This window comes from Cinclus cinclus, chromosome 21, assembly GCF_963662255.1.
Source record: "Cinclus cinclus chromosome 21, bCinCin1.1, whole genome shotgun sequence".
Classification (NCBI taxonomy): Eukaryota; Metazoa; Chordata; class Aves; order Passeriformes; family Cinclidae; genus Cinclus; species Cinclus cinclus.
This window is the reverse complement of record NC_085066.1, coordinates 618,541-644,680: the sequence shown is the minus strand read 5'-3', so window position 1 is coordinate 644,680 and position 26,140 is coordinate 618,541. Positions and strand designations below refer to the sequence as shown.

At 40.3% G+C, this 26,140-nt stretch overlaps 1 protein-coding gene across 3 annotated transcripts; it reads right to left on the bottom strand.

The window, feature by feature from the left end:
- Positions 1 to 498: 498 nt before the first annotated feature.
- STK17B (serine/threonine kinase 17b) lies at positions 499 to 14,605 on the bottom strand. Of its 3 annotated transcripts, none has more exons than XM_062506596.1 (8): positions 14,558 to 14,605; positions 12,307 to 12,462; positions 8,432 to 8,644; positions 6,642 to 6,786; positions 6,269 to 6,395; positions 5,377 to 5,425; positions 3,847 to 4,026; positions 499 to 2,137 (listed from the first exon to the last, which is right to left on the bottom strand). In XM_062506596.1, the coding sequence occupies exons 2-8, from the start codon at positions 12,426 to 12,428 to the stop codon at positions 1,855 to 1,857; spliced, it is 1,119 nt and encodes a 372-aa protein (XP_062362580.1). In that variant the 5' UTR covers positions 12,429 to 12,462; positions 14,558 to 14,605; the 3' UTR covers positions 499 to 1,854. The 3 variants fall into 3 exon arrangements, with proteins under 3 accessions (XP_062362580.1, XP_062362579.1, XP_062362581.1); XM_062506595.1 differs by having other exon boundaries at positions 12,307 to 12,465; positions 14,558 to 14,591; XM_062506597.1 differs by lacking the exon at positions 3,847 to 4,026 and having other exon boundaries at positions 12,307 to 12,465; positions 14,558 to 14,591.
- Between the last annotated feature and the right edge of the window lie 11,535 nt (positions 14,606 to 26,140).

Genomic DNA, 26,140 nt, shown 5'->3' with positions numbered 1-26,140 from the left:
ATAGTAAGAGTGTAAAGTACCTGAGCACAATCCAACAGCTGCTTCCTGCAAAGTAATTCTATAATTATATATACAATCAGTACCACTGAAAAAAGCTCCATGAGAATTAATACACAAAGGAGACCTGGTGTGGTTCACTCACACCCAGCTACCAGAGCTTTGTCTCTGCTGAACAAATCTGTTACTTCATTTCACAAGAAATTAAGTCTTAGGGAACTTCTAACAAACACAAGCTGGAAAGTTTGTTATGCCTTACACTTCAGTCTGCTTTCCACTTGTCAAGGTGAGCATCCCCCCAATTCAAGACAACAGTCCTGAATCCCCCCACGCATTATGGTGACATCTTATGCTAAAATCTGTCCGGGAAGAAACTGCTCTTTCCCGATGTGAAGAAAGAAAAGACACAACCTTTCACCACTCATCAGGTTCACCTCTCAATCATATTCCAAAATGCCAAACTGCCCAACTACTGACAAATCCACAGGCACACTTGAAAAAGATTATCAGACTGTGGTATTTTATTACAGAAAACAAATCTAATTCAAAGACAATTAAATTTAAGCTTTTAGGAGTGGAAAAATCCCAAAATATTTTAAAGTGGTATTTACTTTCAAAATATCTCTAAGAATTTTAATAAATTCACAGCCCAAAAAAGGCTCCCAGCCTCTGTTATGATTACAGAGCTTATTTTATGAACATTAGTTTCAGGCTGTTAAGGCACAACAGGTATTTGCTCTAAGACAAAACTTGGCACAGGCATTATTACCTCAGAGCCAGAAACAAGTGGAAGGTACAGAACTTAAAAAAAATACCACTAACTAAACCAATTTTAAAGGTTTAAAACAATTATTAGGTAGTTTGTCTTCAGATACTAACACACTGTAGTCCATTTCTCAGAGCAGGCACAAAGCTGAGTAATTAAGGGCAACAGTAATTGACAGCAAGATGCACTTCTACATGAGAGGGGCACAGAGAAAAGTTGTTAATTGCAGTTTCACTGGTAAAAATGGATATTTTCAGTTTACTCAGTTCTACCACTTTTATCTAGAGGCTTTGTGTGTTTTTTTTTTTTTTTAAGATAAGGAAAAATCAATACAGGTAGATTATACTATTTCAGAGGTTTGAGAAAACTACCAAGTTCAAATATTCACATCAGCATAGGAACCTCATCTCCAAATGTAATTTATGGTAAGAAGCCAAGGACCACAAGCCCAATCACTGATAACCTACCTGTTTCTATGCCAAGTGTTGCAGAGATCCAACACAGCATAACCACACAGAATATGCATAATAATGCCCAAATAGACCAGATCTATAAGGCAGAACTACCAGTGATCCTAGAGGGAAAACAGATTTCCAAGTGGCCTCAACAGATGTACCATAGTCCCAAAACAAAACAAATTTAGCCTCTATTTAAGGTGGTGAGAATGGTAGCAAGCAACTCCAGTAAAACAGCAGGATTCAGCTTCCCTGCTTCCCTTCCCCATTTCTTACTAAGGGTGGTCCTAAAAGCGTGCATGTGTTCAACCACTGTTTGGTAAAGGCTATGTTTAAACCTATTTGCAGGTTTCAGTTTGTTCACTCCAGTATCTTTTAACTAGAACTTGAAAAGTGCAAAAATATTTAATTATATCTTCTTAAAAAAAAAAAAGCATTTTATTGGCGCAACAACTTCAGTTCCTCAGGAGTTAAATCCACTGCCAGCAATGGATAGAAAAGGAGGCACCAGCATAAAAGAATCAAAGTGCATTTCCAGTATGCCAATGATCTGCATGAATTGGCAAGCTAGAATCTTTTTTTCACCACTGGAACAGATTATGCTGAATTAATGCCATGAAAAGTCTGTATGACACACTAACACACGAAGTCTGTCATGAAGTCTTGGGGATGCTGCAACGACTCGTCGAAGCGGAAGCGTTTGGAGAGCGTGCTGCTGTCCTCCGGAATGTTCTCCTTGTCCTCCTTGTCGCTGCAGCTGCCATTGCAGATGGGCTTTACACCCCACTCCTCCGAGCACTTTGCTGTGTGTCCTGGCAGCTGAGAGGAGCAGCAAATTTCTTCAGGGCTGCACAGGAGCGTGAGCTCCCCTAGCTGCAACCACGAATGGGAGAGACAGTCTGCTGCAGTGGGCCTGTCCCTTCCAGAGGAGAAAGGGAAAGGTGCTCCAGTTAGTTCCACCAGTACCAAAAAACTAAAATACCTCTGATGCTAAAAATCCTGAATTAAATTTACACTGAAGAGTCAATATTGGTATTTTCACCCCTACCTCAGCTACTACAAAACACAGTTAAGTATTGGCTACATGCATCTAAATTTAGTGGCTGGTTTACCCTAAAGCTGGTTAACATTTCATCAGAACAAGGAACATAGTGCCTGGGAATGTTTTCAACATGGTCCACATAAACGGGGATGTGCTTTTGTTTTTAAGTAGTATGTTTTACACAGACCATAAATAGTGAAGCTCGTGAATATTCAGTTATTATGTTTACAAGGATAGCCAAGATAACAGGATGTCATCAACTCTGACATTTTCTAGTGTTTTACTCTTGCAACTCATCTGGCATAAACCCTTTCAAAATGTAGATCCTAGCAAACAAACGAGACTTAGAAAATTGCTCCTCTGGATAACCTAGTACAGTGCTACTGCATGTTTGAATTGTGTTCTGCATTGTTAACTTCCACAGAACTTGCCAGAAAACTGGCTCCAAGGCAATAGTGCCCACTACATGTCCCCAACTCTACCAAAACATGGGAATATATTTCAGTCAGAAAAGTGTAACTTTATAGAGTTGACTCTCTGAAAAAAGACTTTTCCTCTTAAAATTCAAGGAGGTACAGTCATCAAGAGCTGGAATGGGAAAAAAAAAAGAAAGGCAGCTTATTGAGGATACAATGAAGACTCTTGAGAAGCCCAGGAGAAAGCGAGCAGTAATTGTGACAGAAGGTCCAATATCCCACAGGTCCACACTAAGAGTTATCAAAGCAGGTTCTTCATCACTGATTCAGTTTTTCTAGATGCTCCACAATCATGGAAGACAAGATTCCCTCATGATACTGGGGTTTTGTGAATCATTTCAGATCCTGACAAACCATGTATGTGAGATGTTAAGACAGGAAGCACTCCTCAGATATGACTCCTCCTATCCAAGAGCCTCTCTGAGCCAGGTAGGGTCACTCCTGCCTGCTGGAGGCTCTCTGAAGATGACAAGGATTGCTGTCTCACCACAAGTGACAATATCTAGCACTGCAATCAATAACTCCTGGCCAGCTCACTTCTCAAAGTTCAGCTACTTTACAAGGTCTTGATTATAGTCTGAACTCCCAAAGAACAGAGTTAAGGGAGCATGCCTTACAATTGTCACTTTAAATTGAGAACATTTTTAGAAGACTGAACAAGGCAAAACACTGCCAAGTACAAATATATAATAGGAGATGTATTTAAGTAAAAAGATAAAGGTTAAGTCAGGAAACAAGAAAGCACTGCAAAGATGTTGCATTGCCTTTCCAACCTACAGTAATGATAGAAAAGAATGTGACCTTTCTAGAGTATACTTCAATAAAATCTGTCATCTGAAAATGCAAAGAAACTCAAATAAAAAAAAAAAAACCTCAAAAAACAAGCCTGACTAATAACAACATAATCTGTAAAAGTAGTACCTGACAATTTTAGCCAGGGATTGAATCCGAAATTCTTATCACACATTATGGAAAAGCATAAACCTGAATTTTTAAATATCCAGCTGAAAATGCCAATGCATTGTGCAATACCCAACTGATCTTATCACTTCACTTTTTCTAGGTGCTCCACAAATTTAGGATTCCTACCTGGAGGAGTTTGCTACTTACTCTGGATTTTTTATGAGTAGTTTTTGAATGAAGTCTTTTGCAGGCTGTGAAACTGATAAAAATGTTTCACCTGAATAATCCACGTTAACTTGAGATATATTAAGGTAAGTTTCTTGAACATCAGCTCCCACAAATGGAGATTCTTGTGTCAGCAGCATGTATGAGATGACACCAATGTTCCTGAGATAAGAACACAATGTATAAACCTACTAAAGAGCAAAATGTATAAAGCTACTAGAGAATCTAAACAATACACCTCGCATATATTTACTGTGCTGCAGATCAAACTTCCCGACACACTCAGAATTCCACACTCAGAATTCCAGCAACATGTGACACCTCAATTTTATGTGATTCAAGCATGACTACACATACAGACACAAGGAAAGGGATGTGTGTAGATGTCTCAAATTTGAAAACTGGTTGATTTCAATATATCCTTTTCTTCCTACCGAGATTGTTAGGAAAAGGAAACACCACTTTTACACAGCCCACTCTTGGGACATATGGCAATTCTGGGTGACAGAGATGCAAAAAAGACAAGACTTTCTAATCTGCATGCAAATAAAACCCATCCTTCACTGCAATTCTGGATGACAGTGGAAAGACTTTTAATCAATCCCTGTGAACATTTGACATCTGAGTTGTGTTACCATTTCTTCTAGCTAAGATGTTTCTCCCAAGAACATGAGCACCACAGATCATGCAATCTATTATAAATCTTAAGATGGTTTCTTGATGCATAATAAAAACATTTTTATCATCTGATACATCAGAATTTAGTACTCATTACAGTGTGGAAACATGCAGCTGCTGGGTTTGTCATTGTAAACAGAGCATCAGTAGGGGTCTTTTTTACATCTCCCCACAAAAGCAGGCAAATAATAAGTGATTAAAAACATTCTTGAACAGATTTTGTTACTATTATGAGTTGAAGATTTCAAAGGAGCAATTAGCAACTTTTAACAATGAATATTAATTAGGATGCTGAACATTTTAGGTTTTAAAGGAAATGTTTCAAAGCTAGTCTTTAACATAGCTCATAAAATTAAAAAGCCACAAAAAGCTGTGGGTCAGTTCAAGGTACTTGTCATTTTTTATGATTCATTCTGCAGATATTTCTCCAAAAATAAGAAGTAGGAAGTCTACATCCCTCTTATAATTTGTAGAAAAAATTATTTACCAATGTAAAAGTGGGTAGGGAAGTGTCCTAGAGTAGCTAATACCTGAAGTATGTCACCCAGCAGTAAGTAATAACTAAAGTATGTTATCCAGCCACTGTTGTTATTCCCTCAGAACAAACACCCTTCCTCCACAGGCTCAGAAGCCACCTGCATTCCCCACTGTGCAACAGACCCATAAACTCCTGTAAGCCCTGAGTTATATCTTGAGGGTTTCTTCCCATCCCTCCCTCCTTCAGCCATCCCACCAACAGCAGGGGATTCTTGAAAGCCAGGATGAAACTGCATCAGGCCCTTCAATTGTCAAGGGATCCCACCAAACCTCAGTAAAATGACGATAAAAACCTACCACATGTCAGTAGCTGTGGTAATAGGATCATAGTTCAAGATTTCTGGAGCTAAAGAGATGGGGAGAAGAAAAAGGCTTTAATAAATATCTTATTCAAATGGTCTTGATTCATACACTACATTTCTGCCATTCTTTGGCCAACCATCATTATGAGATTCAACATGTAGTTTCAGTAATTTCCAAGCCACAAGGGTGGCAAAAAGTTATTTCCGTTTGCCTAGACATGGATGATTACTCAGTTCACACAAAAGTGGCACTGCATGGCTAAAGTTTATCCAAGTTTCAAGATGTGTTCTAATCAGATGCATGCACATCAATATTCTTCCTAAGAAGTTTTGAATTATACAGCTGCCTTCAGCACGTTAAAACTGCAGAACAAGATGACCAAGCCAATTTTAGCAAGAGAGGCTGTTAGCATAAGGTAGGTAGCAAGTTACTCACTGTTGAATGAAGTGCTCTTAACATTGAGTGCTGGCAAATCATGAAGGAAACTTGTCCCTCAGAGAGGGCCAAGTGTTAACTGCAATCTTTCCCTTTCCAAGGAGTATTTTAATCTCATTAAATCACCATATTGAATAACATTAAAGATGTTACATTAATTCAAAGAACATTTCTTTGTTCATACTAATGTTGTATTTCAATTCTAATCAGAACAATTTAACAACCTGTATCACAGCAAATACTATAGTGTAAAATTGAGAGGTGCACTTATTGATATAATTCAGGATTCTTTGGTGCAAACATTTGTTGACTGCTTTTAAAAAAGAGCAGCTCAAAACACGTAGCCTTGTCCTAGGACATTCTTTATCAGCTTGTAAACTGCTAAGTGTGCTACACGAACTGCTCCTGTTCTCTCAAGCCCACGAGATGTTGTGAAGCAGCCCCTCCATACCGAGGTACTCTGTTGTTCCCATGATGTGCCGCAGCTCATTGGAATTCTCAAGCTTCCGGGACATCCCAAAATCTACAATTTTTACATCACCAAGAGGATTGATGCTGCTCAGCAAAATATTTTGAGGCTAGAATAGAAAATATTGCATTCCTAATTAATAAAATACAATCTGGAAAAAAAAAGCCCAGGGTACTAAATGACACTTGAGCTTCCATTGTGCAACACTTATTGCTAAATGTTATTTTACAATATTTCATTTCTGTCCTTTTAATCTCAATCTCCTTTTTGACCTCATCTTTTTTATGTATTTAACTAATTACTTCAATGAACGTAATAAACTGAAGTGCTAAAACAGAGCCTGCTGCAGCCTCACCTTTAAATCAAGATGAACAATATTGTTTTCATGCAAGCAGCAAAGTCCTTCAAGTATTTGCCTTACAAGCCTTACAATATCCTTTTCACCAATTTTGTCATCCAGATCTGGGACACACAAGTCAAATATTTCTCCTCCCGCAGCACTGAAACACATTCAAGAACACCTACATATTAAGTTTAAATTTTGAAACTTAAGCAAGGAAAAAATGTTTTCAATAACACATATTTACCTAACAGATCTGTAATACCAGAGAGGCTGGGAATATATGCCTTTTACATATTTATGCTATAACACTTTTTATATAAACAGTTAGATAAGGGAAAAAAAAAAAATCTGATTATGCTGAAACATAACAGCCTAGAACAGCAGTTGAGACAGCAAAAAGCACTTTGACTGGTAACCTCATGACGCTCTGGTCCCCTGAAATGAGAAGATGCCTTCCAGAAGTCGAGTTCTATCATCAGTCCCAAGTCAAAGAAGCCTTTCTTTTCAAGTCAAATCTAAAGTTTTTTCCATGAGACCAGTTAATAAATAATTCAGAGTAGTGTAAAGCTGCATGGAAATACCTGTGTTCCTGTGGTTTATGAGTTATTCCTACACTTGGCTGCTGGGTCTGCTGTCTCCTTTCAGGCTGGATTTGAGATCATTACTCAGCCTGCTCTGAGTGCCTGAAGTCTCTCTCTCAAGGATGAAGGGCTTCCTCAAAACTACAGATCACTGAGCCTAAACCTCATTGCTAACAGAATGAGTCCATTAAAAAGTCAGATAATAACAAATGAACAGAGCCACCAACCTGCTGAGATTACGTGAGGTGTCAGTAATGCCCCCCCCCCGGGTGACTTTATGGCAACATGGACACCAGGGGAAGGGCAGAAGATGCAATGAGTATCAACTCTCACAAGGTTTGTCAGCACTGGCTCCCACAGTATACCTGCACTCAAGTGACATTATGGTCTGGATGGGTGGGCACCCAGATGGGTAAAGAGCTGAAAGCTCTGCAGAAAAGGATTTGCAGAAAACACCTTAGAATACCAAATCATATGTGAGGGGTCATCTAGGTTCCAAGAAGAAAGAAAGCTTTTTAAGATAAAATCTAGCTAAATTCCTGCAAATTTTCCAAAGAATATATCATGGTGTACAGAGATCACCATTAAGAGCACTTCAAATACTTTGTACATGAAACTTAAAGCTTAGAAAAAGATTGATTTCACACGCTGTATTTTTGTTCCTTACATTCCACACAAAAATCTACACATATGATACGACAGATAATGCAAATTCAATTCCCAAATTAAATTTATTTTTCAGAGCTAATAAAAAGCTTTGGGGAAAGCTTTGTGTAAAAAATATGAGATTTTTTTAGGAAACTGCTCCAAAGTCAGTTTTAAAACAACAAAACCACTAAACTGAGGAGCTCAAAACAAACAAAGTAACTAAGTCTTCAGTCAACAAAAAATGTCAAGGGCTATCTTGAAGTTAACAGGCATGGCTCTGCCCAGCCTCTTTGAAATCTTGTTATCAGTGACTTTTTTTTTCCTTTTTTGTGATTTAAGTTGCATCAAAGCACTCAGGACCTTCTATGGTATTCCAAGAACATAATTTCCAGTCAGCTTGCCTGAAACATCCTTAAAGGAAAAAATGCAAAGCACATGATAATGAAAAATTAGCATAATGTACACAGGGTACTGTTGCAATCCCTCTGGGCATTCAGGCAACTCATGCAAAAAATTAATCTATTGCAATATTTTTTTCTACAAACACAGAACATGTGATGAAGGCATACTTACTATTCCAACACTAAGATGATTTCATTTGCTGTTTCATAGACTTCATGGAGATTTACTATGCGAGGATTGGATTTCATTAATTCAAGGACAGCAATTTCATGCAGAATCTCTGCTTTGCAGTCTTGACCTCTTCTTCTTTTCTTCAAAAATTTAGCTGCATACTCTTGGCCTGTGGATTTAGCTACACATTTTCTAACCACAGCACATCTTCCTCTACAAAATAAAAGGGAAAACATTGAGACGCAGGAAATCAAAGGTGCATAAATTAACATTAGAAATAAGAAGACATAGAAAATAATTGGAAACAAACAAAAAATACAGTGGGACATGCCATGCTTGGCCTGCTCTTACACTGTTTCCTGAACATTCACTTGCAGGCTCTGTAGAAGGATACTAAGCTAGATGAAGCTCTGGTGAGGCCAGTAAAATTCCCTCTATACAGCCTAGCTAAACATTATATCAGAGTATCAGGTTACAGGGACATTCTCACTTCACAGAATAATTCAGCTGGAAAGGACTTTTGGAGGTCTCTAAAAATCTCCTGCTCAAAGAGCACTGGCCACGAGGTCTCACCAGGCTGCCCAGAGCCCTGCTCGGGCTGGCAAGATATTAAAAATCCTCAACCTCATAAGAACACCTACTGAACAATAATAAACAAAGCAAACCCCTATGAAATGCAGAGAATGAACAGGGAAAATAAAGCACATTTAAATGCATGGGTGGGGCAGGAGGTTTTCAGTGGGAAAAAAATACAGTCATAAAGAGAATTTCCTTCCATAAACCATGTAGTACTGCTACAAAAATCCCAGGTATCTGCAAAATGTTTCAAAACATCTTAATAGAAAAGCATCCACTACTTAGCATTCTCATCCTCAATTACAGTTAGGCAAAGTGTTTTGCTTTATTTCCTAGCTAGCTATTTAGGTATGGAAACAAAAACATCTTGGCAAAGAAATGTTTTTAGAAGAAAACCACATACTGTAGTTAAAACACCAAGCTGATCTTTTAAAATATTAGGAGGGAAAAATTGCAGTTTTTTAAGCCAAGTTATAAACTCCTGAAAAAAACCAATTTTATAGCCACTAGTATTGCACTCCCAGAAATGCCTGGTTGCATACATATAAAGGGCTTTCAAATTGTACAAAAAAACTTTATTTACAAAAAAACTACTTGAAAGGCTGCAATAAACTGAGTAAAGTTCTAAAAACAGTATCAAGCTATGTACAAAACGCACAACCTACATTTACCTCCAAAAAAAATCCTGTCCATCCCTATTTTTTGTTACCACAGCATACTAAGAACAAACATAATGAAACAGCTCAGAACGAGCTATCTGAACTCTGCTCTTTAAACTAAATTAGCTTCTCTAGTAGAAAATAGCACATTGCCTGGTTTTTGGTGCAAAAATCCCAGTGCTTAAAAGGAATGCTTCTTAAAAAAAAAAACAAAACAAAACAAACAAACAACCCGAAAAACAAAACAAACAAAGAACCCGAAAAACAAAACAACCCAAACAAAAAAAGATATTTTTTTAATAAAATCTAGACTTCAGTATTTAATCAAAATAGGGATGAGCAGTTATTTTCATTTCCAAATAACTGTACAAAAGTGCCTAAATTATTAAATATTTAATGATTACTTTGAATCATACTGCTATAACTTAATAAATTCAACAAAACAGGCCTTCTGTCATAATTTATTTCAACATCCATTAGTTGTAGATTTTCTCTATCCTTTTTTTTTGAAAGCACTAAACTTTGAGGTGAAAGTTATTTAGTCTGACACATGCACACTCTTTACCTTAGCAACTATCTGCAAGCCTGAAACAGCCACGGTCTTTCCCAATTGTTAACCCAGCTTAGTATTGCAGAGCATTTGAAGTTACTGAGCTCAATTTCATAACACATCCAAGTTTAAAACACTCCCCCCTCCAGCTCACATTCTCTTTTTAGCATCACATCAGCCCTGCCAGCCACAAAAGTGTCTCTAAAATCAACAAAGGGGAACAAGTTCAGTTTCATGAGAACAGCAAGATCTTCCCCAGTAGTTTTGGCACATCTTCCTTCTGTGCGGGTTTAAGAACTTTGAAGGGTCAGTGGTATCTCCAGATGTGAGATGGAAGGATTTCCACTTGTTTATTAGCAGTGTGCCAATTAAGGCAAAAAGTAAGACAAAGTCTTTTAGAGCTGTGGAAATTGCTGCAGAAACACAAAATGAGTCGGCTCAGAAGCGCTGCAGTGACGCAGCGGAGCAGTTCCCACTCCCTGCCTGTACCACCCCCTTCACAGCCCAGCTCTACAAGAAAAACTCATTTCAGGATGTGTTCATATCTCAGCTCAGAAACCACAGAAATTTAACTAACTTCAAAAGAAGCCAAGCCACGCACACACCAGGGACAGAACTATTTAAGCCACTAAACAGAACCTAACCTGCCAGCTTCATGAGTCAGTGTCTTAAACACCAAAGGACCCAACAGATAAGGGCGTGGGAGAAAGAAATGGGGTTTGGGAAGCTTAAGCAGAGAACAAGAGAACTATTTACTACATAATCTCAACAGGAAAAATAAAATTGCAAGTGAAAATTAATGCATATTGAATCCTTTAGAGAGGTTACAAAGATAAGATGGATTTGACATCATTTAAAAAGCATTATATGCTTAAAAACATGAAAAAATACACACATAGCTAGGCCAGAAGAAATCACAAATATGGCTACAAAACAGTCCTGCTTCCATTTTCCTTGCATTTTGGCACTTACTTTGTTATGCCTGGTTTTGCACGCACAGAAAAAATTTAAAACTCTACTCTGGAATTCACACAAAATTACACTTTTGTTTGCTTTAGACATCATCTCACAAGTATGCAGAGTCTGAAAATCCAGCACTGGAACAATACCCGAGTTCTAGAGGGTGCTGCATATAAACTGCTTCTGTAGAGTTTAGAATTCAAAAGCAGAGCTGACAAAAGTTAAGAACAGAAGAAAGTTATGAGCTGCAATGTGCATGCCTGTAAAAGTGTACCAGATAAAGCACATGCTAGAAAAGTAGAAAAAAATCCCAAGAGAACAGTGAAGGCTGAAGAGCTCACAAGCCACATCCAGAAGGGCATCTCTGCTGACAAAACAAGCTGCAGGTGCAAAGGATCCTTTTGCAGCAGAGCAAGGCACTGCTGAGAGACTGACATTTCTGTTCAGGGAGCTTGGAAACTCAATCACAGCATCATGTTTGCATGGCTTCACACCCAATTCATTGAGTATTTCCAGGCTACGAATTAACCCAGCGATTTCAAAACACACATTCACTTGTATGTCTGAAACAGTGTCATAAATACCAAGGGTTCTGGGGGCTTTGTTGTTTTATTTCCTATTTTACTACTGCAAATAAGAGCAAGAGAAGCAAGCTGCCAAACTGCTCTGAAACAGCAGCTGGTTTGAAACTCACTCTAACTGCTTGAGGTTGGGAAGGGGAGAGAAAAGGTTGTCGTTTTCTGGATTTCAGAAAACTCACCCAAACACCTGGGACTACTAACTCAAAATCCTCATTCTTTGTGTTACAGTATCATTCCATGTCATCTCTTGTTAGGCCATGCACCCGGAATCTAAGTGGACTAGGCAGGGAAAGGAAGATAATCCCAAATCTCTATGCCTATGGAAATCCTCCAGACCTCTCTGACATGGAAAAGGTTGGCAATTTGTGCCTCACTGTCCCTTTTCCTGGTCCCTAAAGAAGCCACTGTGACACAAAGAAGGGGGCAGGGAAGGAGAGGGGCATACTTAATTCTCCATCTACCTCTGTAACAGTTTGCCTGGTTTTACATAGAATTTTCTCACAGCAGAAATTCCTCTTGCTCAAATGAAATAAATAGGAATAATCTTACCTTCCTAGCTCTTTTGATTCAAGCACATAAAAATTGTGGAAGTTATCTGTCTTGATTGGTGTGTGTAGAGATGTGGCCAACAAGCCAGAAAGGCTTTTATTCTCCAGCTTTCTCCTTGACATTGTCAAGAGCAGGTCTTGCTCCTCTACCAGTCACCTGCTGAAGCAAAAACAATTAAGAGTTTTGGAAAGTCCATAGTCACAGCACAGGAAAGTATGTAAATGTTGTGAGTTTAGGCCTATGAAACTAGAATAGCCAGAACTTTGTTCAGTAGCAGCCTGAAAACAACACATTTAATTACTGTAAAAATAAAACCTGAAAGGAATACTAATTACGACATGCTAATTTAATAATGTAAGCACTCGAGATAAGCTGGGTTGTTTTTTTTTTTTTCTCCCTGGAGCATATCCATAAGATACTAGGGATAAGCTTTAGTTCTAATAAAAATGCTAATAGCTACTTAACTATTAATGAGATGTACCTTTTTTTAATCTTTCTGAAACTCTTCTCTGGATTCTGGGTAAGTTCCACACTTCCTTTATGTTTACACTTTTAACAGGTATTTGTTCCTGGGGGAATTTACCAAAACTCCTCCCTGTTTGTTAACTGCAACACAGCAGGAATAGGTACAGGAAAAACAACAGTACAAAGTGGGGTTCTTGTCCCAGTGGGAATTTTCACATTTGTTATCAGGCTCACTCATAGCTCCTCTAAGTTTCCTTTTTAAGGCTGAGTTAATTGTCAGAGAGAAGCATGAATGGACAAGGTCCTCTTTGCAAGTTCAGATCATTTAGAATCAAATGATGTAGTAATCCTGATTAAATTACCTTAACAAGCCAGTAGAACAGCACATTATGAAGATACACCCACCCACATCATTTCTACTACAGTGAAAAAAACAACCCAACAAAACCAAACCAAATAAAAATACTGGGGGTTTGGTATTCACATTTATAGGCCTGAAGCATCTCTTCAGGTGAAATGCAAAAGCAAGGCAGAAAAAGGTTACTGAAGGATATCAGAAGTAGTAATTGATGGCTTCTTTAAGTTAAAAAGCAGGTTTACCTTTATTAGTGAAAGAAAAAAAATAAGGCAAATTACAACTCAGAGACAGTTAGCAAACTCACAAAAATACATTTGCAGTTTAAATGAGAGAAATGCCCTGTTGGACACTTCTGGGGGAGCACTCGAACTGGTTATGATCCAAATGCAACCCAGGACACATCCAGCATTGTTCACATTCCCATGTGGGATTGAACATGGATATTCATATTAGAACTATTTTGAATTCCAGCCATTGTATGTGATTTAGCAGAAAAAAAGGTCCAAACTGCACAGTTTAAAAATAACTTCTAAGTATCATTTAATATGCAGGAAATAGCTTCTTTAAGAAATTATTAGAAGGTCACAATACAATATAATAAACAAGTCCTTGACTCACTCTGTAACCAGCAAACATTCCTTCTCCCCCGTTTATATGACAGTTTACCATTTAAGAGGGCGATTTTGAGGTCTGAAACCTGACGCGACTCTCCTTAGGGCTGTGTTCACTCGATAACTTTAACTCCTAAATCGTATCTTCTTGCTGTACTTCAGCAGAAAACCATTTGTGTTCGATAACTGGCCGCACCGATTAAGAGCTTACCATTATCAAGTTTATTACCATTATCGAGCTTAATACATAAGCTTTCATTTTACATCATCATTCATATAGAGCATTTATTAAGAACTTCTGCCTCATGTTGCCTTGACGTTGTTTCTCTGGTAAACCACCACATTTTTTTTTTTTTTTTTAAGCTCAGAATAATCAAGAATAGCGAACAAAGTATCCATAGCAGGCAGAAACCCACGAAGAGGCACCTAATCTACAGAGGAGAAAGAGATTCAACCAGCTATAGGGAAAAAAAGGCTTTCCACTAAACTAGGGAAGTTTAACTGGGGAAAAAAGTCAGCTCCTTTAACCCTTTCTAAAGGCGTCAGAGTCCCTGGTCCGGGCCTGGAAGGTATTTGGCAGCGAAGGGCCACGGAGGGCGGCAGCGGGACAGCCCCGAGTCCCCTCACAGACAGCCCCGCGCTGCCGCCGGCACGACCCGGCACCGGGCGGGGAGAAACCAGCAGGACAGCGCAGGACAGCGCAGGACAGCGCAGGACAGCGCAGGACAGCGCAGGACAGCGCAGGACAGCGCAGGACAGCGCAGGAATCCCCCGGCCACACACGCTTCCCGCTCTCCTCCCGGCCGGGCACACTCACCACCGCCCGCCGCCCCTCACGGCGCCGCTCCTGCCCTCTCGCCGTCTCTCGCCGTTTGAAAGGCGCAACCCGGTGGGAGCGGCCGCCGCAGCGGCGCGAGCCGCAGGCCCCGCCCACTCGGCAAAACAGCCAATCCACGCCCAGCCGCGACGCCCAGAGGCCCGGCGATTGGCGGGAGCGCCCTCCGTGCGGACAGCGCCCCCTGGCGGCTGCCCGCCCCCCCAGCGGCAGGTGCCGCGGCCCGGCCCGGCCCGGCCCGGCCGTGAGGGCCCGGGGGTGGCGGCGCTCGGGGCTCCGCGGGGCCCCGCTGCACCGCTTCGGGCCGCGAGGCACCGATGGCACGTCCCGGTCCCGGGGCTGTGCGCCAGCCAAACCCCGCAGCGAAGGCTCCTCGGCGCTTCAGCCGCATCCCCGAGCGCGGAGGCAGCGGGGCAGGGCCCGGGGTGGGCAGCCGGGGCCATGAGCCGCGGCTGCAGCGCTGGAGCTCCGTCCTGCTGCGGGGCGCGGCCGGGAGAGGGCCGCAGCCGCGGGGCCAGAGGCCGCCGTGCGGCCACAGCAGCGGCCCAGGCCAGCCAAACGCCGAGCGATAAATCAGCTCTCAGCCACGGCTGCCCGGCACCGAGCGCTCTCCGGGCTCCTGTAGAAGTACGCGGCTCGCAGGCAGCACGTTTGACAGTCTTTTGGCCATGCATGCAAGTGGAAACACGGTCTTCAGAGCCTCGTGAGAAGACCACAGAAGAAAAAGATAAAAAAGAGTCTAACCTGTGGTTTCAAAGACTCCTTCCGAGGACTCAAAATAGCCTAAAGCATGGTTTAGAAATAAGCCGAAGATAGAAAGAGTTCTAAAATAGTTGCAATTTGTTTGTCAAATTTATTTCCTCTGAAGCAATCCAACGAGCTAGAAATTTGCAAACATCCGTTTTGTAATAGATTTGTCATGAAGGCAGTAATAGTAACGTAGCGTAAGGGTTTAAGAGTTGTGTATTTCATTTCAGCAGTGCACCATTACCATTACTGGGTTAATTCTGTTTGTGCCATGGCACTGCCAGTGAAATGGGTAATTGCTGTGTTTATTACAGTGCCTAGGTCATGCTGACACAGCAAGGCTTGCATTAAGATGAAAGTAACATAAATGAAGATAAGAAAACAAAGTATTCTTGAAGAGTCTAGACTGTGTCACACCATGTAGCTGGCACGCTGAGGTACCTACTGAAAGCATCTAACTCCTGCTTGCTTGGACTTCCATCTGGCTTTTTAGCATTTTTAGCTGTGGATATTTTTGACAAAAGCAGTCCAAAATCTTTACTCTCTCCCACAATGTTCCACCATCTCTGCAGGGTTCCAGATCATGCCCTTTCTTGATTATAATATAATTTCAAATACATCTGTCAAATAACAACAACAACATGTGGACAGAATTTGTTTTGTTGAGAAGTGCTCTTTGTGCAGTATGAAAAGCAGGCAACATTCCAAACATACCAAAGGAGCCACAGAGTAAATTTAAACGATGACCACAATTAAGCTGCTTTAGGTTATTATAGCACGTGGTGCCAAGAAGTAAATGACAGTGCTTATGTTTGTCTCCTTAGCTGCTTTTTTGACTTTACTGATGCTCTTCAGGATTTGCTCTACTCTCCCTTGAAGTTTTGAAAACCAAGTCAATAACAAAAATGCTTCATGACATGCATGTTATTGTACTCTTGGTTATCTGTTTCTGTAATGCCATAGAAACATGAATGGCATTTACAGAAGGGTATAATTGACAGGACTCCACCCTGAGGACTTTGGAATTTTACTTAGATACACCACAACTGAGAAGTACAAACAAAGGGTGGAGAAGGGGGAAGTGGTAGGCTGAAGGTCACAACAGTACAGGATCATGAACTACTATTATTCCTAATGTATACATCTGGTCTTTGGGAGGATTAAAAAACAGCAATTAAAGGTGTTAGCCTCATAACTCCCATTCTTAGTTACTTCTTTGGCTTACCTTGATTATCAATCCATTACAAAGCTGCTGGCTCTTTTCAGCCTCCAGAGGCTTTCAGGAAAGAACTATTCCCACTTGATCAGCCATTTGGCACAGCTGTGATGCACAGCCCCTGGTGATCAGAGCCCCAGGTGTTTTAGGGAGCTGGCCTTATGGGAAAAGCCCAGCTCCCTCAAGGAATGCTGATTTCAGCTCAGGTCTGTCACGGCTTGATGATGTTTGGAGTGAAAAGATGGCAGCCTACCCTTCTGAACAGGGAACTGTGTCACTGAGGTGGGGACAAGCACACAACATTAAGAGCTGCAAGCTCAGACCGTCTGAGCCTTCTCCAACTCGTTTTTATTTAATATAGGTCATTAAAAAAAATCTGATTCCCCCACGCTAAAATCTCTTCACCACCTTCTCACACGAGGCATCCTCAGTGCAGTGGTATATCTTTGGATTCCACCCAGCACTGCTGCCCACAGCAGCCTCAGTGGCACCCAACATGAGCTCCAGACCAACTCCAGTGTTTACAGTGAGGGAAAGTGAGTGACTGTGCACTACGTGGCGTCAGTTAGCAGTGACCCGGATAAAAACATCTTATGAGTCTGACATCAAGAATGACAACACAGAACAGATTCTGGAAGGGCTCCGGTCCCAAAGCCTCACCTCTTCCTGCAGCAGCTCTCCTTCAATGACTGAGGTTAGCTTGCACCACAGCTCCAGTAGGAGCAAGATAATGCAAAATCCCTTCTAGAAAATGTTTTTTTTAAAATGGAAATATCACTTCACTATCAGATTCTCCAAACAGTCTGTGTGACACACAGAAGTGACAAGTCAACCATTCTCCTTGGGCTCTGTCATGGTGCGGAGAACTCTGCCTAAGAGCCAATTAAAGACCAGTTTCTCTCTTTCTAACCAGTACTATCTATCAGAAAAGTAGGAGGAAATATTTGGTGGGGATGACTGACTTTTATTAAGGACAAAAGAATGCATTTCCCCCAAAGGTATTTCCCTGTAAAAAAGAGAGCTTTTCCTGTGTAAGAGCCACTGCTGGGAAGTATTTTGCTATCAGCTCTGATGCTCCATTCAAAGCAGAGGCTCTTCCACAAAGTTCAGGCCTCTTCAATGTTCTGGCTGTGATATCTGTTGCTTTGTTTGTCATAGGATTTCTTTTTTCATATGTAGCTCATATTCAAATTATGTTGCATATGGCTGCAGAATCCTCAATTTCCCCACTTCCAGAATCATGATTTGTAATATGCCAGAGTCCACGGGCCACCAGAAATCACTTAGCAAAGGAGATGTCAGAGAGAGTATCTTGTGGTTTCTCTAAAGGTTTTGAAATTCTACAAAAGACAGAATGAACTAAAGGTACTCACATGAAAAAAGGACGTTATGGTATATTCAGAGGCACAATAAAAGAGGTTATTTACAAAGTGGATTTTGTAAGAAGATTTATTTTAATTAAGTGATTTCATGATGAAACATGGTCTTAAACAAAATAGAGATCAGTATGAAAATAAAATTATACACAGAAAATTATTTTCCCCAAATGTTTTTGAGTAACAGGGAATACAACACAACAGTCCTGTATTCAAATTATGTAAATCTGTGAGCAGTCAAACATTACAGTACATTCCTTGAAGCCAGGCACAATGACACACATTGTGTGCCCCTGTAACACAACACATTTTCTATCTGTTCTCTCTGCTTCAAAGAAAAAAAAAATCATGAAATGTAATGCAATGTAAATGGGGAAAAGGAGGGAAATCATCTTAACGCTTGAAGCATGTATTCCCCATTTAGTGTTTTGTGAAAGTCATGTACCAAATTCAGATGAAACTTAAACTGGCTTGTAGAAAGATAGAAAAACTTGGAATTGTATTTGATACACAGTCCTGTGAACACTTAACTGAAAAGTATGGAAAGGATTAAAAAATACACCATGTTCTACTTAAAGCTTAGAAATAAATATGCATTCCGTATTGTCAGTGCCTGAAAGTCTTTAAAAACAAAAAACTTGGTATAAAATTATATCAAGTAATTGTCAAAAATGAGGAAAATGCACCTATAACCCTGTTAGATTCTGGATGCCTGCATCCCCACTACAAAAACTTGTAAAACTCTACACACTTTCAAACATGCTGAATAACCCTAACTGTAATCTAGCAAGGGCAGGAACATCAACTCATTTGGGGGTAGCAGTATTCCACAACACATCCCTCATTACCTTCTTTTTCTCTAAAGAGCTCCCTTTCCAAACTGTACCAGCCCTTACAAGTACAAATGTTCAGTCAATTATTCAAAAAGCAGCCTTGCTGATCAGAATTCATAGATGCCCTCAAGGCTATGTCATTCCCAGGATAAACAGCATGCAAAGAAAAAGCATCCTCCAAATGTGGTTTATGTAGTTAAATATTATCATAATTCTCCTCCTCCCTGCAATGCTGATAATAAACAGCAGTCTCCTGAGTGTTGCATACTCATTGCAGAAAAATGTCCTGCTGGATGGAACTATTGAACCAGTATGGTTCAACATGGGAGATGTCTTCTCATGTAGGACTTCAAGTTTATATAAACTCCTGCCATCTCTGTAACCATGCTGAAGAAGAAAACTCACAAGGAATTCTTCTGACTCTCATATTGACTCATTCAATAGTCTTGTCTTTTAGGTAAAAAAACAGGTCAACTTTTAGGTACAGAAACCCATCATGAAACTCTCCCACCCTCTACACCGTTTTGTTTTTTTTTGTGTAGTGTCATTAGAGTGTGAATGGAATCAAGACTTTCATCAGCTTGCCTAAAGCTACCTAAGTCACTGAGAATACTCTAAATACTCTAAGCAAACTTTGGGAATGCCACATCAATCCTTGTCTTGGTGAAAATGCAAGGTTCTTACATAACCATAATGCAAACATCAAGAATCTTAAAAAAGATTAAAAATCTGTATTTTGACACATCTAAACATTAGGGATTTGGCCCATCACATTGGAAAGGAAAGTCACCATTGGTTGTGATGATTTAACCTCTTATCAGAAGTTGATCCCTTGCCAAATGCAGCTAGTAATAAACAGCCATTACTTGTACAAACAAGAGGGCTTCCAGATACCACCCTTATTTTATTTAGAAGCCTTCGTTTTCCTGAAAATAGCCCAAATAAAAACAAACAAACAACCCAGTCCCAATAAAACAAAACAAAAAGCCAAACCACATGGAAGTAAATTTTCTGATTATGTACTTAGATTTTCAAAAGCTAATAATCACTTAAAGCACGTCTTGCAGTTGCACCACTGTATTTCAGGATAAACAGTCATTCTTTCCTAAGTGCATTATTTTCAAGCAGGAAGTATCCTGTTTTATATGCCGGGGTCATCACAGCTCACTGTCCTGCTCCCTATCCTCCAAGTGCAGTCCTTTTCTGTGCCTACTCTCAGACCTGTCTCCACTCCAACACTCCTCCATGACTGGATCTCGTGTGCTGCGTGGAACTGCCCTGCCTTATCATTACAGCACCTACAATTACATTCCTTCTTAGAATTATTTATGAGGCTTCAGAGATTTTTTTTTTCTTATTCATACAGTAATCTGCTTTAAAATTAGTGAGCTCCAACATCTGACTACAGTGAGCAGGGCAATCAAATATGATGACGTCTCAGCAAAATCCTCTTTTATTGACCTTATACTGCAGGATGGGCATTTCTAACTATGAAAAATGTAATCCTCATTTAAAATGAAAGATGTTGAATAGTCAATGAAGTGTGTCATGAGCTGCTTGTATTGCAATTAGCAGGCATCACAGATAGAACAAGCTTTTGGGAAAAATCCAGTTCAAGGGCTGCCTGAGAAACCTCCAGCTGTGGAAGGCACAGTCCTCACTGTGGGAACAGATCTGCTGCTGCTGTGATTTCTGGATCAGCATCACCTGCCTCACTGCTAAGGCTTTGCACCCACCTGGCCAACAGCCTGGGGCAGCCCATGGGGACTGCAAATTCTGACAATATAAAACAGTGCAAGCAAAATCCCCTGCCTCATTAATTTTTCAGAACCAAAATCAAAAGAAGTTTTACCCTTGGATACCCAATCAACTATTTAAAGAAAAAAACCCCTTGTGACTATTTTTCTTAAACCACTCAGTCTTGATATCAGTGTAACAGTGAACCTGTCAACTTCTGAAAGCAAACCCAAACCCTGAGCCTTACTGTGACACTACAGCTACAGTCAGTGTAGGTGGTCAGCAATTGTCTCTGGGTGACTGTAGGATTATGTGCAATCCAAAGGGACAGGATGGATGGCTTTGTAAGGCAGCCCAGAATAAGGGAGACCACAGTCCTGTGGAGTTCTGTAGGTCTATACATATAAAAGCTAATTGATGTCAGCACAAAAGTATGTTAAATTAGTTGAACAAATGCTTGAGTGCTTAACAAAAGCCTCAAAGGAGGCAAGGCTTTTTCTAATATGGGCTGAATGAGAAGTTTCTCAAAGTTCTGAAATCAAGAAACAACTGAAACCCAAAAGATAAACTTCAATTATTCAGAAGTTTTTTAATGGGTGAAAGGATTGAGAGCAGCACAGCTCGGCTCCCTTTCACATCCATCATAGCTTTGAGAAATTTGTCAGAATACATCTCTGGTTAAATTTCAGTAGAATTATTCTGCAATGTAATCTCAAAGGAAACAAACTGAAATTTTGAATTATTGACTTAGAAAGGGGCTAATCAATGAGTGTAGCAACTAATACCTTAGGAGGTATTTTTAAGTGCATTTTAAATACATACAGATACTTCAATGGATTGTAACCATTCCAGGAGTCCTTGACTGTCATCCTTTTACCAACAATCAGGAAGAACCTTTCTAAACAGTGGCCAGGTCAGTCATACAAAACAGAATTATCAAATAATTATGATTTTACCTTAAAATACCTACAGCATAATATGGCTCTGAGCAAAGCCAATGAAGTAAAGTCCTAAAGGAAAACATTTAGTAAAAATACTAAAAATGTTTAAATAAAAAACATCTCATAGTCATGAACATCCTAGATAGTATTACCCAGTCTGAAGCTGAACAGGAGCACTGTGAAGTTTATGGTCTATCTGGAAGACATGTGAAATATAAACCATCTTTCATTGTGAAAATTCTGTGTCTGGAGGGTCAGCATTGTAATTCTGCATACTGCAAACAAAAGTGGGTTTTACTGCTTTTACAGTGAAGTTATTCTTTTCCTCTGTTATTTACCTAACATATATTTAGTTTTCCAGGAAACAAGTAATATCAAATTCAAGCTCCCAAATTATTTTTTTATTGTAAAATATTTAGGCAAAAGGTTAGACTAGTCCAACAGCAGCCACTGTGGTTGCATTAACAAAATCGTAAAGAATATTTTACTTAAACTGATGAGCAAGTCAACCCATAGCATTTCTGCAGTTCTGTTTTATAGCACATAACTGAGCTAAAACACAAACAGTTTAAGAAGCCAGCTTTGAGTAATTCTTCTGAAATTTTGCTTGGACTGCTTGCCCAGACAGAAAAGGATGAGAAGGGGAAACAACAGTAGATGAAAGCTATATGTGCAATCTTATGACTGGAGATCAACTTTCTGCTCAATTTGTGCTAATAGGAATATATTAACCCTCCACATTAAAAAAGTGGCAGGAAAAACAACACTATTAATATAATTTAATACAGATAAGTTACATTCACTGAAAAGAATTAACTTGCTTTATGCTATGGGAAGGGAACTTACACTGGCCATTCAAACACAGCTGCCCTGATGTGAACAGGGATTCCCTCAGTCCAGAGACAGCGTGCTCCATAAAACTCTGCAGCTACCACTGCAGAAACTCAGTAAACATCTGCAATTAATACTGCTGAGATTATATTTAACAGCCAGATGGTACCATTGTAAATGCTTCAGAAGGAATTTTTTAAAAAAAACACTTTTTCTAAAGGATTAAAAATACATAAGAAACCACAAGCCTCTTCTCTCTCCAATAATTTTAAACTGAGCAAACTACCAGTCCAGTGCTCTGCCAGTCCAACTCCTAGCAGCAGCTTTGTGTGATGTCCTGCCAGGATGCTGCTGCCTAGATTTTGTTTCCCTGAAGATTACAGATGTTCCCCACCCCTGCGTGCCCGGGGTTAACTGCTGCCATGTGCAGCTCATGTGGTGCCCATGAGCAGGCCTGTGAATGCAGAAGAGTTCACCCCACGTACCCTCTAAGCCATATTAACATCGTGTATGGTAGGGTCAGTACAAAGATAATGAAAATTATGTTTGAAAGCAAAAGGAGGCAAATATTTGATGAATACCAAGGAAAAACAGCAGGCAGGGAGGAGGTGGGGAAAGAGGTCTGGATTGAAGGGCTTTCCTGTCCTGCCCTGCCAGGTGCTGCTGGTGGTGTGACAGATGGCTGTGCCCTGCCTGCTGTGGGGAAAAGCACCACTCCCCTCACAGCTGGATGGGTGACTGCTTGCTACAGCAGGAGCCACAGTGCACAATTTCATTGATTCTAAGCTTTTGTGGTGTATTTAGGAGTGTTCTAAATATAACCTGACTGCCAGCAGCGTCAGGGGAATAAAGCACATCTCTGCTGTGCTGAGATGCTGGGACCTGGGGAAAGGGGGACAGAGGCCACTCTGCTGCCAGCCTGCCCAGGCTGCAGTGACCTGGGAGCTGCTTTTTGGCTGGTGATGTGCAGCTGCACTTCCCAGCAAAGCAGGAAACATGGGCCCCTCACTTAAACTCTTGCAGGGACATCCTCTGCCAGCCTCTGTGTGATGGAGATGCTGCAGGTTAAGTTAGTATGAGCTGTCATTGGCTGAAAGGATTCTTCCATCTACTTTTTCTTCCTAAATGCAAAGCTCCTTAGCACCATCTGGAAAAAACGCAGAAGATAAAGAGCTTTGGAAAGGCTCCCCAGCCTTTCTCTGTGTGGATCCTCATCCCTGCTACACTGTCATCAGCAACAGCATCTTGGTTGCCTGCTGCAGTCAGCTGCAGGACATGAATGCTGGCTTTCCCTTGGGACACATTTAATGGGAATGGCTTCCAAAACCAAAGGGAGAACATTCCAAGCAGTTGCCAGGAGACGGGTATGTGACTAAGCTCAGGCTTCCTTTCCTGTACTCCCTCCTTGTTAATCCCTTCAGAGCAGCAGCATCACTTACACTGTCACAAAGAGCCAAGTGCTCCAGGCAGCACGGGGAGCTGTACCCAGCTGACACCTCAGTCTTCACTCAGCTTTTCTGCAGTCCCCCAGGGGATGTTGGCAGCACAGGAGGAAACAGCAACTTCAACTTAGTCTCTTCTCACTTGGGGTTAGTGCTACAAAGATTCTGGATTTTTTTTTTTTTATTACTTATTTATCTGTTTTCTAACTGACAGCTGCCCCACTTGTGACCTTGTCACATCTTTACAGAATACCAGGTTACCGTGGCTGATTTCAGTTATTTTAACATGCATAAATACAGAACAAATGGGTGCAGTAGATATATTTAAATAAAAATTGACAATATGCATTTATTGTTTTAGTTTTGTACAAAAGCATAACTTAAAAGGCAAACTAGTATAAACTTACTTTGTGCCAAATATTTAAACTTTTCATTCCAAAGAGTAACTGGTTCAAAACTTGTAGATACAGTTTCCACCTGGGAAATCTCTTTTTTAAGACCACAGATAACACAGTATTGTAAAACGAAAATTCTGTAGTCTTTCAACCAATCAGAAGTTGCATTCTGTTTCAAGTGCTCAAGTTTTAGCAACTCAGTGAATGGGTCCCATGAAACATGAGCCGTGCTGGAGTGACCTGCTGAAAAGTCAGTTTGCCTAGTGCTCATTCATGTTCTGAAAAGAGATGTGCATTAGGACCCGTGACATGCAACCTTAGCAAAGACTGATAAATATACGTGTAGAAACAGGGTGATGTGTTTGGATTTTTCTTTGCTACTTCATACCAGCCAGAAGTAGCCTAAGAAAACCTAAGTTACTTAAAGTGAGTCCCAGATGTCATGCAGAAGCTCAATTATTCTTGAAATAAAATAATGCTTTCCCTCTGATTTTTCTTTTCTTTTGCACATGTGACATTTCCTCAGTAATTCTGAAGGGTTTTCTCAGTCACCACCACAGCTGCAGCTGCCTTCTGCCTTGGAGGGTGGACTGGCAGTCTCTTGCTGACATCATCTCCAGGGATGCTGGGAAAAACCTCCCACCAGAACAAGCAGGACACCTCCCTCAGCTGCCCCTTCAAGAGCCTCCAAAGTGAGCAGGCTACTCCAAAAGCTACTTTTCCCACAGAACAGGGCTCGCTGTGCTACCAAAAGGGCCAGCACGGAGCTGCACTGGCACTCTTGTCATCCAGTATCCAAGGGCAACTCCTGGAACTGTAAAATGTGGTGGATGCAGTGCGTGACAGCAGCTGTGCAAGAAACAGAACACAGCTGCACAAGTGCTCCACAAGACCATCTGGAGGAAAAGTACCAAAAATAGAAGCAAGCAAGCCTCGTGTGTTTCAGCAAAATTAAGCATAAAGAAATTGGTGTCCATGCAGTGTTGATACGCCATAAAAACTGCTTCAAATAACATTTGTTAAGAAAACTATCAGTGAAAATGCAAGCTTGGACACTACAAACAGTTTACATCTTGTAGGTGTTCACTGATACAGGACAGTGGCATTATGACCAGTGGCTCACCTTAAAGAAGTTATTTGTGGTTTTCCAAATGAGCTAGTGTTTTATGGTGCTGTACAAATAAAAAGTTGTGGGGAGTATATGAAACGTCTGTATTAAACTCCACTGCATTAAGTTATCCAATGCATGAAAAATGACCCAGATGCATTTAAAATAAATGCATTTTACAATATTACATATAGTATTATAAAATTATTACTTATGTGCACAGTCCTGATATCCATAGACATGGCACTGTGAAGAAAGCCTGGTTCCTAACCATTTTTATACATATTTGATAGTGATGCAATTTGCTATCAGTCAGATCATAATGTCCCTTCAACTTTGGTACATTCAGTGCAAAATATTTTCGGGAGCTGTTTTACTCTTATAAAAATAAAAGGCATTTTCTTCCCTGGAGAGTGCTTAAAGAATAAACACTAGCAGAATGTCTGTTCAAGCGTGGAAAGTGACAAAACAGAAATAACACTTTTGTTTGCTTGTTTCCTGTTTACACTCTAAGAAACATAATATAATGAACCTATAAAAATAAACAGAAGTTACTGTGTTAGGGCTTTTTCCTGATATGCTGTGATAAATTGCTAGTTTTTTCTTAAAATAGTTTCCATGCAGTATAAAGCATAAAATCAGTCTTATTAAGTTATTAAGTTCATTGTAACAGCCCATATTTTGTCATATACACCACTGGCAAACGCATTTCCACAAACCTCCTCAATGCACAAGCCGTTGTTGTTACATCCCTTATTGCTGACTTTCCTTCCAACTCACTTCTGCCCCAGGAACTTGAGCTCTGTGGTGTTCCCCACACAGGCACTCGTAGTCTTAGGTAAAGCAAGTGCTGGATATGCTGTTATAACATTTGGCATAAAGTAATGTACCTTCATGAATTAAAAAAAAAAATATATATAAAATTCGGTTGTACACTTT

Excerpts from the sequence above, each read along its gene's own strand:
- STK17B (XM_062506596.1), bottom strand. The coding sequence starts at position 12,428 with ATGTCAAGGAGAAAGCTGGAGAATAAAAGCCTTTCTGGCTTGTTGGCC. Across the intron at positions 5,426-6,268 it reads GGGAACAACAGAGTACCTCG|CTCCAGAAATCTTGAACTAT; the intron begins GTATGGAGGGGC and ends CCATCTCTTTAG. Across the intron at positions 2,138-3,846 it reads CTACTCATAAAAAATCCAGA|GGACAGGCCCACTGCAGCAG; the intron begins GTAAGTAGCAAA and ends CTCCTCTGGAAG.